Source organism: Synchiropus splendidus, chromosome 5 (genome assembly GCF_027744825.2).
Source record: "Synchiropus splendidus isolate RoL2022-P1 chromosome 5, RoL_Sspl_1.0, whole genome shotgun sequence".
Lineage (NCBI taxonomy): Eukaryota > Metazoa > Chordata > Actinopteri > Syngnathiformes > Callionymidae > Synchiropus > Synchiropus splendidus.
In genome coordinates, this window is record NC_071338.1 from 28,323,970 (window position 1) to 28,342,666 (window position 18,697).

The following is an 18,697-nucleotide window of genomic DNA, read 5'->3' on the forward strand; positions in this document are numbered from 1 at the left end:
AGGATGAACCTTGACAAAAATCTGACCTTGACTTGAAGCTTACTAGCTGTCTCACCCTGTTGCATTTACCTGTTGTAATTCTGATTCTTATTTTTGTCATAGCAACCCTGCTCAGTTGGCAGCAGGTGGCTTTTTCCCTTGCTGCTGCTGCCTATTTTCACTCAAGCTCTTCCGTCTTTCCGTCCTTCCCTTCAGAGCCAACAAAAGGCTGTAGTCCAGAAGGAGTCCATATTCAGAGCTAAACTTAGAGCTGCTCAGCGCCGTCGTCTGTCATCCTGCGACAGTATTGTAGCACGGAACCAGAGGACCTCCAGTCCTGGGCCCAGCTAGGAGCTGCTTTCACTGGACAAGCACCAGCCAATGGAAGGAGTGAGGATCAACAAGGCCTGGTTGGTTGGTCAGGAATGAGCAGGGCTACTCATCTGCTCAAAAAACTATTATGATCGGACTAACCATATTATTGGGTGGCTCATCACATGATTTAACTTCAGGTGAGATGAGCCTGACTCTGCCACATCTAGCACTTGATATTGGTTTTATTTTCGACTTACCCACATGAAGCGTAACCTATGAAATGGTGTTACGTTGACATTGTTGACGTTGCCGATTTCCTTCAAAAGGTCCAGCCTCCACTGTCTCACATGCTTCCAGTGAATTAGAAGGTTTAAAACCGCTCAGCATTTCTCCACCCAGCAGATGGATGTTTTCACAACGGTGATGAGAAAGGAAGCCTCATGCAAGTTTGCATGCAGCCCGAGATAGCGCTCACTTCCTGAGAAAGCACTTGAGAGAAGAAGCTCCTGCTCTCCCAGGAAGTCTGCTAATGTGGGAAAGGTGAGAGAAGAAGGCATGCTGGGTCCAGAGGTTACAGGGAGAGTTATGGCCAGTGAGTCGGGGTCTGGGGCTGCTGTCAGTCGGGCTTATGATGGATGAGTCAGAGCGAGGTAGCTGGGGGTCGCTGTCCCCGAAAGTCGACTTTAGCAACGTCCATGCAATAGACGGTCGCTCAGTCGTGAACCAGAATTCCCTCTTTTGACACCCCGAGTTCTGAAGGCCTGAAGAAAGGTGGCGAGTGCCTTGAGGAGCAGTGGGTCATGACCAGATAGAGAACTGTCCAGCGTGCAGGTATCAGCCACTGGCATCACAGAACATCATCGACAAATGATCTTTTATTGCAGGAAATGGCGTGTAGTGGGAGGCAGTCTGTCTTCTGAAGACACTGGAGAACTCAAATCACATCCCAAAGTTATTTAAGAACTTTACTTTTGCAGCGTCACAGAGGAATTTATGAAGGAAACAATGAACAAAATAATGCAGTTTATCATTTAGTTCTAAATTGATTTGATCAGTGACTCTGCCATGTTTAACACTTGCTTTCACTCTGCTGCTATTATGAAGTTCTTAAATCTTATTTACAGTTTAGTCACAGTTTCTTTTATTGTTATTGAGCATATTATTAGTCGAAATTAATCTTATTACTGTTTATGTCAGGTTTTTTGTCGCTTCATATTCAAATTCATATTTGATGTTGCTGCTTAGCTTAAAACGTAACCTTTTTCTCAATATAATTTGAATGTGGTTTATGTTGTGCTGTGTTATGTTGACACTCAACACCTTTAGCTGAGCTCAGATTGTGAAAGTGACACTCCATTGAAATTATTTCACGTGAAATCAGAGCTAGTAGCTGCAGCGTGTGTTGCTGCATGTGCGTCTGCTGAAGTGATAGATGTGCGACGGCAGGGGGGTGTTCGCCCATAAATACAGAGTCTTGCATGTAGGAGGTCTAAGTGCAGACCAAAGCCAGAGCTGTCAATGGTCCAGACAGAGATAGAGGCAAATCCCATCCCTCCACAAACTTGGTCTTTGCCCCGTCATAAACCTCAGCAGCAGTGAGATGCTGGGGTCATCAGCAAACCCCACAGGCACCAGGACAAATCCTGGTGAGTGGCTTTAACACACAGCATAAATCACTCAGTACTTTCTTTCAGTCAGCAACTGACCAGAATGAGAAGCTGGTGGTTTGGTAGAACACCATGAGTGTATTAATAGGAGTGTAAATCATATTTTTCATTTGTTTTAAGTTCCTAAAAGCAACAGTTTGGTTGCTAAGTAACCTTCCTCCTTCAGTACACTCTGTGTATCGACTGCTGCTGTCTGTATTGTCACCATCCAACATGAGAAACCTAACGTTACGCCAGAACCATGTCTCTAAGGCAAATCCATTGATAAATGAATATTTGCCACAAGAAGCAACATTTCTTTTGCATCAGTTTGACAACAACACAATAAATCACGATGGTGGTCTATATCCAAGTTTTTATATCACCGTATTTAAACTAAAGCTCTTTTAATGTCTTGAAAATATTTGTATAAGAATTGCAGTTTATAAGAATTTCAAGTCCATTCAGAGTAGTGGAAACCCTGGCCATTGTGTAGAGAAAAACATCCCTGAACAAAAACAAACAGATGCTTTTGTTTGCTTTTGTTCAGGGATTCCTCCATGTTTGTTGTTGTTGTTCTCATCCTAGCTGCCACGTGTCTTGTGCATCAGTGGGATCAGTGGACCAGGAACATGTGCACTTCCAAAGGTTCCGTGTTGTCTAGAGAGAAAACTGTTACATTAAATTAAATTATTTTTTGTAGTAATTAATTAATCGTAATAATGTTGTAAGTAATTAATCGTAATCGTAATCCCAACACTTACTCAACATTTTCTTTTTGCCCCAATATAAATATTATTTATGTTAAATGCCCACTACTCTTCACCTTATTTATTCATGAAATGACCTATTTACATGCCCAGCAAACCTTATATATATTTGTACAGTCATATACTGCGTATTCCTCAGAGGGCTGGAGGAGGTGTATGAGAGCATCTAAATGTGGCTGGAGGTGGAAGTCAGCCCCTGCGTGACCCTCTTTGGGCCAAGAGGCTGTACATTGTTCAGGAGGATGCAGACACCCAGGCTGATGGATGGTCGATCACAGCGTTTCCCTTCATTTAGTTCTTCCCAGGAAATCGTAATTCACCTGTGAGATCAGGTTGTTCAGCTGCAGAATGTGGTCATGCATCATCTGTAAAGCAGGCTCTGATGTTATGCTGCCATACAGTAGCTAGAAATGATTTTGGTTGGCTTAACTAAACTCTGGTTGAATGAACCTGGATGTGATGCGTGAATTTCTATTGATTCAATTCAGTTTCAGTCAGAGAACTGCTTTGTTCACTTGTACTTTTTTACTGCGTTTAGCAAAGAACAAACGCTAGCATGACCACACTGGAGTTGGGTTAGAATCCACACTGTTGCTCGGACCACACCTGGTGTGTCAGCGGGTGTTTTACTAAACTGCTTCTCTTTTTTTTGTTTTTTTTTGTCTGAAACATTTGCGTCATGTGGCGCAATAACTGAAGCTGGCCGACTGTCATTAATCACTATGATTAGATAAAAGGTGCATCACTGACTTTTCAGGCGATGTAAGGGAGTCACATGACCGAGACGGATGACTGCCGAGCTCAGTTGGCGCCGTCTCTGCCTTCAGTCTCTGCCAAATATTCAATTAGTGTCAGTGGGTAAGAGGGTGTAGAAGAAAAAGAGGTGGTCATTACCAGGACGTGTGAAGTGTCTGTGTGTGTGTGGCTCCATGAGAGGATGAATTGGTTTTACCTTGTCTTGATACGGCCTCTAAAATGTCTTTGCTAATTGAAACAGCAGAAATATTTTCCTTGTAGAGCAGCCATAATATGTCTAACATCTGTGTGGCACTGTGGCAAATGTGGCTGGGTATTCTTATTTAATGGTACTTTATTCCATCAAACCCTATAGCTGCAAAAGAAAATAATAGGTTGTAGCAAACTGTTTCTACTTTCCCACTGATGCTGTGAGAGCGACATGAAACTGGGACATCCTAACAGTAATGTACTACTGCCGCTGCTGTGACTGCTAAAGCAGTTGTACTGCATGCACCGTTGAGTCCCGATGATATCAGCGTGTGGTACTTTTATTGCATGACGTGTCTTTGATACGATCTGCCCTTAATACCGTCCACTGGGCTTTAGCTAATGTGTATTCCTTCCCGATGACTTCCACAGAGACTCTCACGCATGTTGTGACGGCAACAATCTGACTCTTTATCTTTCTTCCTGTTTGCTTTCCCTTTGTTCTTTTCTGTAACTGACGACTGAAAAAAGCGCCATGATCGTTCCTTCATATTTTAAGGTTTCTTAGTTACTGCTTAACACTTAACACTATTATTATTATTATTATTATTACTATTATTATTATTATTATTATTATTATTATTATTAGTAGTAGTAGTAGTAGTAGTAGTAGTAGTAGTAGTAGTAGTAGTAGTTGTTGTTGTTGTTGTTGTTGTTGTTGTTGTTGTTGTTGTTGTTGTTGTTGTTGTTGTATGTTACCTATAATCCATGTAAAAATACAATGTATAGTATATGGAAGTGCATACACACAGGAGCCATAATCTGATTTTCTGGATTTGAATTGTCCATTGCAGTAGCAATATTATTATAATCTAGATTATGAACAAGTCAATCTCATTCAAACTCGACCGGCCATCTTCCGGTACTATTAAGAATCGGATCAAACCTATTAATTTTCCTTGAGAGACGCTTAAGACTCGAGACTTTAATAACGCAGATTATTATCTAACAGATAATAATGGCGGATCCTAAGTTGTACAAATCTTTAAAAACTAATGGTGTTCGTGTGTGAGTTTTTTTATTTTTATTTTTTCATCCGGGTCAACATGCGGTGAAAGGTTTTTTTAACCTGTGGTAGGCACTTTGAAGCGATGTGACGCTACCTTTTCTCCAGTAGAGGACAGTATAATCCAAAGGTTCCTTTGCAACCGGACCAGGAGGCAAGGTAAATCAGAACTAAACAAAACAGAACGAGCGCAGATCAAGACAAGACACGACTTTTTCAGTTGTGAGATGTTGTGTAGCTTTCATCCGACTTGATCAATGCCTCCTGCAGTATCTTGACGTGGGCCTGTGGAACTGGGCCCTGACCTCAGTGCCAGACCTTCCCAGCTGGTTGAAGAGGTGGACATAACATTCCATTTCAAGTCCTTTGCGTTGAGGTTGAGAAACTAGTTTGTGATCTTTTTAAACCCAAGTTCAAGTCAGTTGGCTTCGGGTGTCCTGCAGCTGCACCACGCGACCCTCGCAGCACATCACAGCAGCGGGCCATAAATAAACACTTTGGAAGTCATATGTTTGTCTAACTCAGTGTTGCGCTGTGAATCATGTGCTTTCCGATTTACAACCCTTGAGCTTGGAGCACCTCCTACTTCACTCCTTCACTCCATTCTATTTTTCTGAAGAGCATTGACTTGATCCATACAGAGTATCGTGCAGTGTTATGAGGGCACTTGGAGGCCATAACTTGGGGGCTCTCTGATGTTGTGTTGACACCACCGCTGTCCTTTTCCCTTCAGTGTCCATCTGTCACACAGACAATACAGTTATATAGATTCACTTCCAATGCAAACTGTGTGTTTCTTCCTTTTTGATTTTTTAAAATGAATATCCTAAAAAAGTTTCAGAAACATATTCATACAGATGATTTAATTTATTTTAACTTATATTCACTGAAAAACAGTCAATATAATGTTCCGTTTTGGTGGGCTCATGTCTAAACATGTTCACAACTTTTTTTTTATTATTGATGTCATCCTTGAGCTGCTGTGATTTCACGGCTGACTAGTCAGCTAACCTGCTTCACTGAGTCTTCTATGAAGTGTTAAATGTAAATATGGCGTCAAATTTATCCCCGAGCGTCTGTCTGGTGTCACGTTTTTAAAATGCAGATTGTTCACTTCGAAACAATGTCATGTGCTGTACACTGAGTTTCGCCCTCAACCCTGCAAAGATCTAATCTTGAGATCAATGGAACCCACCTGATCCGCCGAAGTTTCCACAATGATAAAAATGGTCACTCTTAGTTTCATTGTGCATTATTTTGGTGCTTTTTTCGAAGGTAATTCCAGTCATGTGATTGTCATGTTTGGATTTTAAAGGGGGAAGTGTGTAGTGTCACTGTACTTTCTCGGCCTGCGTGTGGTCGAGCTGGCCTCCTCAGCTGTACTGGAAGCCATTCAGACCAACTTTAAATAAACAGCATCCCTGCAGCACCTGCTACCAGACCAGAGTCTTGTGTAATCGATGCCAGTGAGAGATGGTTGTTCTCATGTTAAAGTTAGAAGCACAGTTTGATACCACAAAGGTCTTGTTCCTCAATCAATAACAGATTTCCACACAACCACAAGAGAAGGAAAGAACAAAGCACACACAAGAAGGACATGATTTGGATGTCAAGAATGTGACTTTTATCTTTTACTCTCCCAGTTTTGCTACTGTCTTGACTGCACTTTGTTACTTCTGCTGGATGGAAAGTTGAACCAAGGAAAATAACATCTCCTCACTTGTGACAAACTTAAATCTGGAGTTGTACGTTTAAGGAAAGATACACGGTCATGAGGACTTTGAAAGGAATGTGTTGCCATGTAGCCATATATTGCAGAACACAAACTACTTCCTCAACAGGTGGGTCGTGGTACTGTAGGTGCTGCAGCCTCTCAAAATGAAGGCCACTTGTTTGACTTAAGCTTTAGTTTGGAGGCGCCTTGGTCTTTTCAGAGGCTGAAGGATGACTCTGAATTATGCACTGGTGTACGCATGTGATGGGGTCTATATGTCCCTGCAATATACTGGTCAGCTTTCCAGGGTGTCTCCTGCTTTTCGTGTAGCTGATCATGGTCCCTGAAACCCTGTTTAGAATATGGGAAGAATGTAATGATTGAACAACCATTATTATTATTAGTTTTCTCCAAACCCAGAGATGATAGTTTGATGCTGCAACACGAACCCCTGTCCACCATGCTGCCCTCATTATTATTAATATTAATATTAATATTATTAATATTGTTGTTGTTGTTGTTATGAATGATTTTGTGCCTGTGAGATCAGTTAAATATCTATGTATCTATCATAACAAAAAAGAGATTGACATTAACACAAACGTTTTGTGAGGACCCCTCATTGACATCACCCTTTCCCCAGCCTCTCACCCTTAACTTTACTGTCCAAAACACATGGCTCACCTTAACCAGGACTCGGAACCAAGCTAGCACACAATTATTGTAAACTGCTTTGACTGAGGTTTTAACCCTCTAAACCAGTGATTCTTAACCATAGGCCCATGGTTGAGCCACGAGTGCTTCCTTGAGGGCCACTAAAAGTCTTTTATTTTATACTTTTGGGCCGCAAGACGCTCAGTTTTAATACATTAGCCGCGTATGGTGGCAGTAGTGTGTCACTGAATTGACTTGACAGCTGCAAATCTGTGATAGTTAACAACTATGGAGAAGTTCTTGAAAAGAAAAAAATGATAAAGAAAGTGATGTCGCCCCGAACAGTAAAAACTGTTACCTGCTTTCATAAACAGTTTTGAAATGGCGATACTTTTATTGACACTTCACTTATATCTCCTTTGGAGTTTAAATAAAATAGATTTTTTATTTTATTTTATGTTATTCAGAATTTTATTCAGTTTTTCCAATTTTCTCAACAGTTTGCATCCACGGTATTTTTTCCCTTTTTTCTTTAGTAAGTGTGATGTATATGACTTTGCACCTGGTTCTGCTTTGATAATGATAAATGTCTTTGCAATGATCACATGGTTTCATGTCATTTCACAAGGTTTACATGTAAGTAGATTAACTATGGTTATTGAACACAAATGAAATCCAGAGTAATGAATCCGTTCTATTATTTAAATGCACCCCGGGTCCATTTGTTGTGGGAAAGGAAAGGCCCCGAGATCAAAACAGGCTCTAAACCACAAGCCGGCAGAGCGGACCATCATGGTGTTCAGTAGGAAATGTACATGTCTATGAAAAAGATGTAAACGTTGCACCTTTTATGATAACAACAAATCATTAATACAGTTTTGGTTGGTCACTGACTATGTTTAACCACTGTCTGATGAAGTGTATAAATCAGAACAAGTGAGTTTAAATAAAAATGTGAGCTGATAAAGAAAAAAACATCTTGGAGAACTTGGCGAAGCTGGTGTGAATGTGCTTCAACTTGCATTGTCTTCATTTAACCAGTCACTCACCTGTGGCAAACAGAACAAAGCAAAAAGTGTCCGGAAGAGGCAAAACTGTACAGTACATTTCATGAAATCTGTCTTTGATTGTGTCTTTTCAACTTTTCTCCACCACTAACCTCTAAATTGAGGAGTCATTTCTCGCTGCTCTTCTTTTAAAATTTAGATTTTTGCTAGTTTTCCGACGGAAGACGTTCCATCTACTGGTCCAGTTTATTTTTTTTAAGTTTCTGAACATTATCAACTGCCAAACACCCACATACCCATCGATTTAACCGCCTGAAAACAGATGACGATTTCCTGTTTTTGTTCAAATATATACTGGAATTTTGTATTCGACTTTGTGAAACATTGTTACGTGAGAACATCACAGACGTGTGATCATGACCTCATAGCTGTCAGCCTCTTAGCCACATCCTGAGGCACAGACACACTTGCAGTGATCACTGAGGTGTGATCCGCACCGTACCCTCATGCTCCTCTGGGTCGGCCTCCCCAGGGGACTGACACCCCACCCTGGCCTTCCCCTTCAACCTGATCAAATTCTTTAAGTTTTGTTTCTTGGGTATTGTGTGTATAATGCGGAACTTTGCCTGCCTTTGAAACTCTGAAGTCTGAATGTGTTCGCTTGAGCTGACAGGTCGTATCGCTGACCATTTAAAATGAAATCCCATTCCTTTTTCACGACAGTGAAGTTTGCAAATAGTGAGCAGTGAAGACTGTATGTTCCTCTTTTCAGGGGAGAAGCTGTGTGCTGGATCATCGTCCTGTTTCCTGTCCAGAGAGAGAGAGAGAGAGAGAGATCAGGCGGTCAAGGATCTGACATCTCAGAGGACGAAGTGACGCAACCGCCGGACATACCTTCACCCAGTTACAGTCCGTTTGACCAGGCCTGAAGTTACTTCCTCTCTTTTCCGTGAAGCAGATCCATCAACTGAACTGAGCATGTTCCCCTGACTAATCCTACGAACCAAGTACGTCTCAACAGTAGGTAGCTTCAACGTCTCCTGTGAAGCTACTGTTTAATCACCCACAGGTGGAAGCTGCTGATGGGTTCTTACTCAGGCAGCTGGAGTCAGTGACTGTTAGAAAGAGAGTAAGCAGAGGATGGATTTGATCAGACAGAATCATTGTTTATCTGACACTGCTCTGGCGTGTGATGTTCCTCAGCAGGTGCCTCATGACTGGTGAGGTTGCGATGACTGAGCCACCAGGTCAGAACACATGCTTAGCTCATGCCGTCGTTCCCCGGGCTCAGTGTGGTGTACAGTCGTCGCCACTCCAACAATCTGTTCCGTTTATTTTGGAATGACAGGGAGCGTGTCCCTGCATCAGTCCTGCTGCTGCTACAGCATCTTGTGTGTGGCGTTTTAGGTGCAAGATATGCTTTGGCTTAAAGGTTGAAGTGATACTAAGAAGAGGATGTGAACCTGGATCAGCGGCCGCAGTGGTGTAGTTGTATGTGTCGGTAACGTGTGTGACTTTCTCCCTGCGTCCCAGAACGTGTGCTGCCTGACCACCTGTCTCTGCTCTGAAAGTGTCCAGTTCCTCTCTGGGGCTTTTGGCTTCTTTCCACCGCTCTGTCCCCTGGTGACACCACCCACACCTCCAGCCCCGCCGCCACGTCATGGTCAGCCCTTCTCACGGGAGGCTGAGCGAAGGTGCGGCCGTGATAAGATTCGGCTCGCACAAGATATTACTGTTGGATAATATGAATTATGATATGGTAATATAAATAATGCAGTAATATTACATTGATGTATTATTGTCTGACGGGCCTGATGGAAGAAGAAGTTAAAAACAGAGAATAACATTAGATAATATTATGATGCAAGGTTATTATTTAATGGTCGTGAAATGTTCTGAATTATAAAGTTATTAATTGTTCATAGTACGTCCTCCCTTACGTTAGAGTAGATTACAGTCGACCCATAATCTTTTAATTCAAAACAAATTCTGCAAAAGTGGATTCCTTTTCGCAAACATTTTTTTCCCGATCTGATTCCTCTTTGTTTTCATATTAACTATGGTTTTACAATTTTTGCTATAAATTAATAACCTTTTCTTTAGAATCACCAAATTGTATTCACTCTTTTTTTTTGTATTGTAATTAAAGTTCTATTTACATCTGGGATGTAATTTTTTTTATGCTATTAAGTTTCATGTTTTACTTTTGTTTTTTATTTATTGTTTCAACTACTGATATAATGTATTTTTATTTTCTTTTTCATCAGACTATATATCCTCATTCAAATCACAGTCTCTACCTTTTTAATATATATATATATATATATATATATATATATATATATATATATATATATATATATATATATATATATATAAATAAATACCACTATGTTATTGATATTCATATTATTTATGTTACTTCCATGTTTTTTTCCTCACATACTTTTATGCCACCACTCATACTTCAACCATACAACTTCTATAGCTGCTTAGCTACATAAACTACATTTTTATTGTACAATAATAAATGTTTTCAAAATTTTTTCCAGATTTTATTAATATTGAAATACATTTCATGTGTATTAGTGTTTTCTTAATTTTACTACATTGTTTACTTGGACATCATATTTAAATTATTCTTTTTATATTTTCAAAATTTAACATTTCTTTTTTTTAACCCATATTTTTCTTTCTTTTTTGTGATATTCCCATAGTGTTAATATCCTTTTCATTGATAATTAATTTTGTGGTAATCGTACCGTGATCTAGACTTTATGTTTTGTCTCTCTTTACTTTTTTTTAAATTCAGTTTTGCAGGTGTCAAGTTAGTTTTCATTTCTTTTATTGTGTTCTCCTCGTGTCTGATGATTCGGTGGCCTCAGCACCTTCCCAACGAAGGCTACACCTCACGGGTGTTAGTCAATTGTCTGCAATAGTTTTTGTGGGAAGCCTCAGACGCCACAAGAAAATGTTGCAATCCACTGTGAACCACATTGCAGACGCTTGGAAATCGTCAAGAAAAGTTAGCTTGTAAGCAAAACGCTAAACAAACATGAAAACAATCACACTCTTCCTCTTCTTTATGTGAGAAAATGTTTTGAAAGGGAAGATTGTAGTTAGGGCTGCGAATTTCCAAACAAGTCATAACTGAAAGTGGAAGCTGGGTTTGTGAGCGCAGGTTTTCTCTTGAAACACAAATAAAGGGTTTTAACTCTTTGCTGGAATTTACTAGGTTTTGTGTCATGAAGCAAACGTCAAGCCATTGCACTAACTCAGAAGGCTATTTTGATCACTCGGTCATCTGAGTTTAGAGCCAAAGAGGTACTTTGGCACTGTGATTTATGTGTGTATTTAGGTAGCTCTTGGTCATTCTCTCCATCATGTTGTTTCAATTGTCAAGCAGTGGGTTCAGTTACAACAGACCTGAGCAAAGTGCGTGTTTTCGTTGCTCTCATAAAGAAAGACCATACAACTGCTATGAAGTACTGTTTTGTACATTTTTTTTATGTTGTTCTTTTTTTAGCCATTTAGTTCTGCTGTAAGAATAACACGCTCTTGTTTTCAGAATTTTCTTTTTATTTGCCATTTTTGTGCGTATTTCTTGATCCTCAAAATACGTCGAAGGAAACTGTATAGAAAACTATACAGAAATATGTACTTATATTTGTATTTTTGAAGTGTTAAAGTATCCAAGTAGCTCTTGGTCATTCGCTCCATCATGTTGCTTCAACTGTGAAGCGTTGGGTTCAGTTACAACAGTGCGGCTCAGGAGCTCTATGTGCCTGTATCATCCCTCATGAGGAAAGACTATACAACTGATATGTAGGGTTTTTTTTGTCTTCTTTATTTTCTTTCCATTTTCCATTTTTGTGTGTATTTCTTTGCTCTCAAAAAAAAAAAGAAAAAATATATTTTGAAGTAAATTGCCTTTCTATCTTTCTTAGCTGCATTGTCCATAGTTTTATTTTGATTTAGATTCATAATATAATGCACATAAAATGAAATGTTTTATAGGTTTCATGGCATAATTACACTTCTTGACTGCCTTATTTTTCGGTCCATTTTTTCCTTATTACTTAAATATATAATTCAGATTTCTGTTTTCATGTTTCTTAGTCATTGCTGTCTTTCTTACGGCATGATGGCCCTCACAAGACAGTTTACAATGTAACCCTGTAGGAATTTCCCACCAGCGGAAACAAGACTCTCAAGCCCTTGTGTGTGTGCACCTGGATTGATTGTGTTGTTGTGACTGACTTGAATTTCCTGCTGGTTCCTGCTTTACCTGGCTGACTCAGGTGAACATAACCCATATGAACAACTGGACTGAAAGTCATGAGACAGGCGGCGTTTTTATGCCACTTATTTGATCTGTTTACTGAGTCATCAGGTGTGTTCCTAGGCCACAGTGACCTTTGCTTAAAGGCTACACTTCAAGCATGGGAAACGGGCAAATTTGCCCTCTGGCTCAGCTTCTTTCCCCTCATGACATGAACCTATGACTTGTCCTCTACCGTCTGGAAAAAACATAGCACTGTGTTTGCCGATTGGCTGATGAGTCTACATTCATATCAGGAACTTGCTTGGTACCATTGAACAGAGGGTCTCTGACATGCAAGTCAGCTTCTGACTCAAGCACTAGGTCCGTTTCCCAGAGTCCCCTCGAGTTTCCTCGGCAGTTACAGAGCATAATAGGAATATAGAGTCTGAAATGATTCAATCTGCTGCCCTAGTCATCCAGAGAGAAACTGAAATCAGCAATGTTGATGTGCAGAAATGTAGACATAAATGAATATACAGTGGAGATGCATTTGCAGTTGCAGCTCACTGTTAGATTTGGTGTTTTAAAGGCTCTCTTGATATGTAATGTATTACGTGGGCGGTGTAGCAGCAGCAAGCTCACTTCCTGTGGCAATTTTTAACTGTGCTCCTGTTCTTTGGAAATTCACAAAAAAAAAACTCCCCCCAAATAGATGAGCACTCACAACCACAAACACACATTAAGGGGTTTCCATCTGCTGCACGTGTGCTAGCGTGACTGCAGGGTTTTCACAGTTGATTATTTATTATGAACACGTTTATTCTCTGTTTTCTTCTTGTTTCAGTTGTACAGCTGAGAACGACTGTCTCATGCATGTGTTGGACAGACAACAATAACAGGGCGCTAAAGTGAAAAAGCATCTTTATTGAAAATCATTTTTAAAAAAACCCATAAAAAAAGGTCATGTGACAGATAGTAAAACCCATCTGTACTGACCCACCTTCCTGATCAGAACTAGTCAACACGGATTGACAATAGACGGCTGAAACAATAATAGCAATGGTAGTAAAAAAAAAGTACTATCAGGTTTGAAGACAATGTATGTGTATCAAAAACATTAAAGAGAAACTTTGACCATTAGTAATAATGTATTACTATGGCGATGTTAATGAGAAAAAAAGTTACAAAAGAGGCTTCTGTACATGGGACTGACTGTTCTTCATGACAGCACCAGGAGCTCAGGCAGTGATGGGCATGTAGCAGGCCGGTCTCTGTGGACCACTGTAGCTGCACAAGTCCAGGTAGATGCGAGCCACCTGGTCGGAGGCTGCGTCGTCGCTCATGTCCATGCCGGAGCTGCTGTAAGGCTGAGGCCGGCGGGTGTTGACTGACTCCAGCAGGTTCTGACAGTTGACCATCGTGATCTGTGCGACAGGACGGAGGATTTGTTGTTAGCCAGTTAGATACTGTGAGAACAGTCGGCAGGTTTTGGAAGGACAAATGGGTGAACTTCTGGTGAACTTGACCCGACTACCCGAGCCACCGTAACACCTGCTACCTTTGTTAGCTGTTGTTCTACGAGTTTAAATGTTGAAGCTCAGATTGTTTCCTTAGTTATAAAACTGCAGTGGCCTGGTTAAACACACATGTTTACACTATGTCGTACCACAACACTATTAGACTCGCTGGTTACATCTGGCTCCATTCACCCCCACCCATGATGATGATGATGATGAAGATGATGGTGATCATGATGATGATATCTTTGTATTCCCCACAGAGACAAACAAACTTTGGACTGAATTTGGACAGTTCTGTTAGAGCAGTGTCGACCTACTATCTCAGTGCTATTTGGGATGAGAAGGACTTTACATTACTGGATATAGAGAGTCGTTTTCCAGATGAAAAGATAACTACTACGTACGTACCACTGCAGTGCTCACTATTATTGTCCTGAACGTACAGTGATGGTTTAGTGATGGAATATTGTAGGAGCATTGGAACTCATTGGCAGCCATCTTGTTTTCACTGGTACTGTCCCATTTCATGTGCCGTCATGTCATCTATTGGTGCCATTGCAACTGTGGAGTTAACGTTGAGGGTGTTTCAAGTGAAGTGCTGGGCTTCCAGTGGAAGCGTGTGTTTCCCATGCCTTTCTCATGCGTGGAAAGGAGAGAGCTCATCTCACCTGCACGATGATCAGCTTGCTCTTGGCAGCGCTGGGATCTTGCAGCTCCTCACCAAAACACAGAGATACGGTCGGGTCCGGTGCCGGAAACTGTCCGTCCTGGTAGAGCTGCAGAGCTGAAAGACAGACGTGTGAAACTTTGGACCTTCCCACTGAAGCGTGCGTCCTCGATGCGACATGGCTCACCTTGACGGAACCTTCCGGTGTCGAAGATCTTCACCACAGCATCCCGCTCCAGTTTACACGGCGCCGGGCTGAACTGCGTTCCTTCCTCGCTGGTGCCGCTGCAGTACACCCGGCTCTGGCACAGCCTCTTGATGAAAATGCCCTCCTGGTTGGCTCGCAGCAGGACGCCCCTTTCCAAGTGACCCAGGAGCTTCTGTGTGATGTGTCGCTGCCACTCGTACTCGATGTACTCTGCCGGGGGGAAGTGGACGCTCTGCATGCTGTCGGAGCCATAAAGGGTGCTGCGACCCAGGTGGGCCGGGGAGATCCGGCATCCTTCAGGATGAGTTACCAGTGCGTTGCCCATCAGCTTGCCGCCGTAGTAGAAGCTGATCATCATCGGGGAGGAAGCTGGAGAGAGAGAGAGAGGACTCCTTTTAAACTTCAGAAGAATATCAGCTGAGAAAGACCACTTTTATTGAGATGGAACAGGATGAGTTCAGTCGCAAATAGTGCCCCAATTATTTTAAACTAAAAACAAAAAAACATAAAAAAAAAAAACTCTGGAAGCCACTGAGAAGAGCTTAAAGGACGGAACAGAGAAACCAGTGACAGAGTGGAGATCGTAGCTCAACGGTTGGTTGGGAAGTACCTGAGTTTAGAGGACTGGAAGGTAGCGGTTCCTGGTGTTGTGGAAAAGCTGTAGAGCGGAGGAACAGACAGATATATAGTCATGTTTAACAGGACTGTTGTGCTCATCTCTAGAGCTCAGAAAACATCAGCTGAGTCAGCACAAGCTTCTACAGGATATTAGTCAATTCTTCCAGCAGAGAACAGCCATTCACACACATGTCACCACTTAATATTGGTCGGACAAATGTCATGTCACGCAGAGGTGGAACAGATGGAGTTTGGGTATGAGTCAGCGGTGGAGTGTGGCTGCAATCAGAATTTGCCAGTGTTAACAGCCACTGCTGCGGGACTCCGCCACGCAACGCTGCACACAAAAATGCTGCTTTATAACTGCCTTTTTTTGGTTTTGTTCAAGGTGAATTTTGATGATAAAAATAGAGAAAAAGAAGCATTAAAGTGAACAGAAAACCAAACATAAAAGGGGAAAAAATATAATAAATAAATATGTTTAGTGTATTTATGTGACGACAAAAATACTATTTTTTTTCATAAAGATTATGAATTCATAAATATGTGGGAGACATTGTTCCCTCCACAGGGTCAAGGGGGTCAGAGGCTAGAGGCTCTTCACATCTACAGTCACACACACTCACACACACACTGCCCTAGATGAAACGTATATCTTGTAACTAAAGGAATGGGCGACTGTTTAAATATCACAGAATATAAAAGAATATTTCATAGTTTTACACTGATCTCATGAGGGCCGGACAAGCCAAAGCAAATGGCTACATGTGGCCCCGCAGTTAGTCGGGCTCCTTTGAAGCCGGTTGAAAATCTGGACTGGATCACCTGGCTTCTTATCGTGACACCTGTCCACCTCCGCCTTTGTTCCCCGCCCAAACTCAACTTTCACTTTCTTTCTTCTGATAGATAACCTTTATTTAAATTTTATCTGTAGAGTACAACGAGTGCTGAACAGTACAGGAACCTGTTATCTGGTGGATGGTTGACCTACCGTTGAAAGTGGTCTGGGGCCAGTACTCAGGACTGGTCTGGATGTTTTTGAAATCTTCCTGGATGAAGAGAAAAGTGTGTCACTAAAGCAGCTCCTGAGTTATTGTTTTCGGAAGTGCAGTCATGTTCACTACTGTTAGATGTAAAGCATTGCGAAATATATTACAAAAATTGTTAAAATTTAATAAAAGGTAAATAAAAGCTGGGTCAAAGATGATATTTACATCTCGATCAAGTCCGTCGGCATCACCAGGACTGTAGTCTGCGCACATGTCAGCAGAGCTGGAAGCAGTCGTCATCACTGTCACCGAGCTTTTACCATCTGAAGTCCATAGAAAACAACATTTTTTTTTAGTCCCTGGCATTCTGGGAATATATTCCAGATATTTAAGGAATGAATGATCAAAGCAGCAGCAAGAAATAAATATTAGGTGCTATGAACAGGTAATGTGTTCACGATTACTGCAGCAATGAAGCTAGAAGTAAAAGTCAACGATTAACAGACACGAGGATAATGTAAAATAAAGTTTTAATTTTAAAAATGTTTTTCACTTTAATATTTATTTTAACATCCTTACTTTTTCACAAAAGTGGACAAATACACAAATGCATCTTTGAGGTTCAAGTGTGAAATAAGTTTTGTTTACAACAACAATTGAGGAAAATATAGATTAAATTGAGGATTTCACTCAATTGAAAAAATGAAAAACACATCAGCAACATTTCTCCAAAAACGTCAAGGGTGTGCGACTGTAAAATTCATGTGAGAGCTCTGTGAGTTAGGGTCGAGACTCACGCTTCTGCTCGTCCTCAGGTACAATCCGGTAGACTTTGTATGGCTCAGAGATGTCCAGCTGGGACCTTTCCGTCACCTCCTCAAAGTCCGGACTCTTGTTCAGAGCACAGCGGAGCCGAGTCTTCCAAGTCGCTGGCTCGGCCTTGTCCCCTTCCTTAAACTTGCCCTTAAACACCGCCCAGGCCTGCGGACACAACAGACCATGGATGAGGCTCCGCCGTTCTGTGGCAGCACTAGTTGTTATTGTGGTATCAAAAACATCGGAAGAAGCACCAGTGTTGGAAACACTGTCGTGAAAATAAGTGGAGTCTGTCAGGGGATAATTCTCTAATGTCTTCTGTTAATATATTTATTTTATAATCATCATGACCTGGAGGTAATAACACTTAAACTAGATGTATTGTGTGGATCCATGGAGAGATTTCAGAATCATCTGCAACCAAAACACAGCTTCATGGAGTGTTTATTACGCATCTATTAATGTAAATACTTCACATTCTATACGTTATCATTCTATTTTATTTATTAGTTTTACTCGTTGCATGTCATGTGGTTTTACGTTCAGAAATGGCTCATGACAAGGATTTGGTTTGTATATGTATCTCAGGTGAAGCCATGAGCTGCATATTAGTAAACATATTTGGAGCCTATTAAGAGTTAAAATAAGAGCATTATGTGGCTTCTTGTCACTTCACTGAAGCTCTCACATGCATTTGAAAGCATATTATATGATACAGAGATACTTTTAATTTATGTAATGTATTTATATTCTGTGGCTATCTGTGTAGTTTCCTTTAATACATGTAATTCCAAGTTATTTGGTTTTTAGAGCCTTGAAAACCATCTGTATATAAATATATGTGTCATTATTATGCACTTGCATTCAGTATAATCACTTTGAAATTATAATATAACACCAATATAGTTCTCAGTTTTGCATCACTTGTTCAGGTCATTCAATGACATTGTTGTTTAAACAAAACAAAAAAAAGCCAAACCTTAAAAATGGATGCGTCCACCTCTTGGTTGTAATCCTGTTTCCCCGCGTGTTTCCACGGGATTCGGAACATAGTTCGAGTCTCGTCCTCCCACAGCAGCCCGGGATACTGGCCGCTCTGGAGCTGCTCCATCAGCCACTGCTTCAGCCTCCGACCCCCCGTGTTGGACATCTCTGTGTGGGTTATCTGTCAGGAGGAGACGTCGCTGTCCGTTTAAAAGATACAGCGCCGTTATTGGCCGGACAGAGATGAAGTGCCTGCTCCTCTTCAAGTGTCTTCTTATGAATGAGACTTCAGGGTGCGCGTGTGCCGGCTCGGCCAATGGCTGCTTAGGATGCTCGATAGCCCCGCCTATAACGGAAGTGCTAGTTCTCTTAAGTCCCAGCATTTACAAGAAATACCACGAGACACGTGGAACCCACGCATTAAAAGACGACGTATCAACCTGGGGAGTCACAAGTTACGCTACCTTGGCGGGGACTTCACGTCCCTCCCCGGCACTTGAGAGAGAAAGTATTAAATCATGTGGTCGCCTCTGTC

At 41.2% G+C, this 18,697-nt stretch overlaps 1 protein-coding gene across 1 annotated transcript; it reads right to left on the reverse strand.

Annotated features, from left to right (window-relative positions):
* Positions 1-13,264: 13,264 nt before the first annotated feature.
* On the reverse strand, positions 13,265-18,391 carry irf8 (interferon regulatory factor 8). The gene is made up of 8 exons (XM_053865007.1): positions 18,158-18,391; positions 17,160-17,343; positions 16,588-16,685; positions 16,365-16,422; positions 15,366-15,413; positions 14,735-15,124; positions 14,549-14,664; positions 13,265-13,784 (listed from the first exon to the last, which is right to left on the reverse strand). Exons 1-8 carry the CDS (start codon positions 18,326-18,328, stop codon positions 13,599-13,601), a joined length of 1,251 nt encoding a protein of 416 aa, XP_053720982.1. The 5' UTR covers positions 18,329-18,391; the 3' UTR covers positions 13,265-13,598.
* Positions 18,392-18,697: the final 306 nt, after the last annotated feature.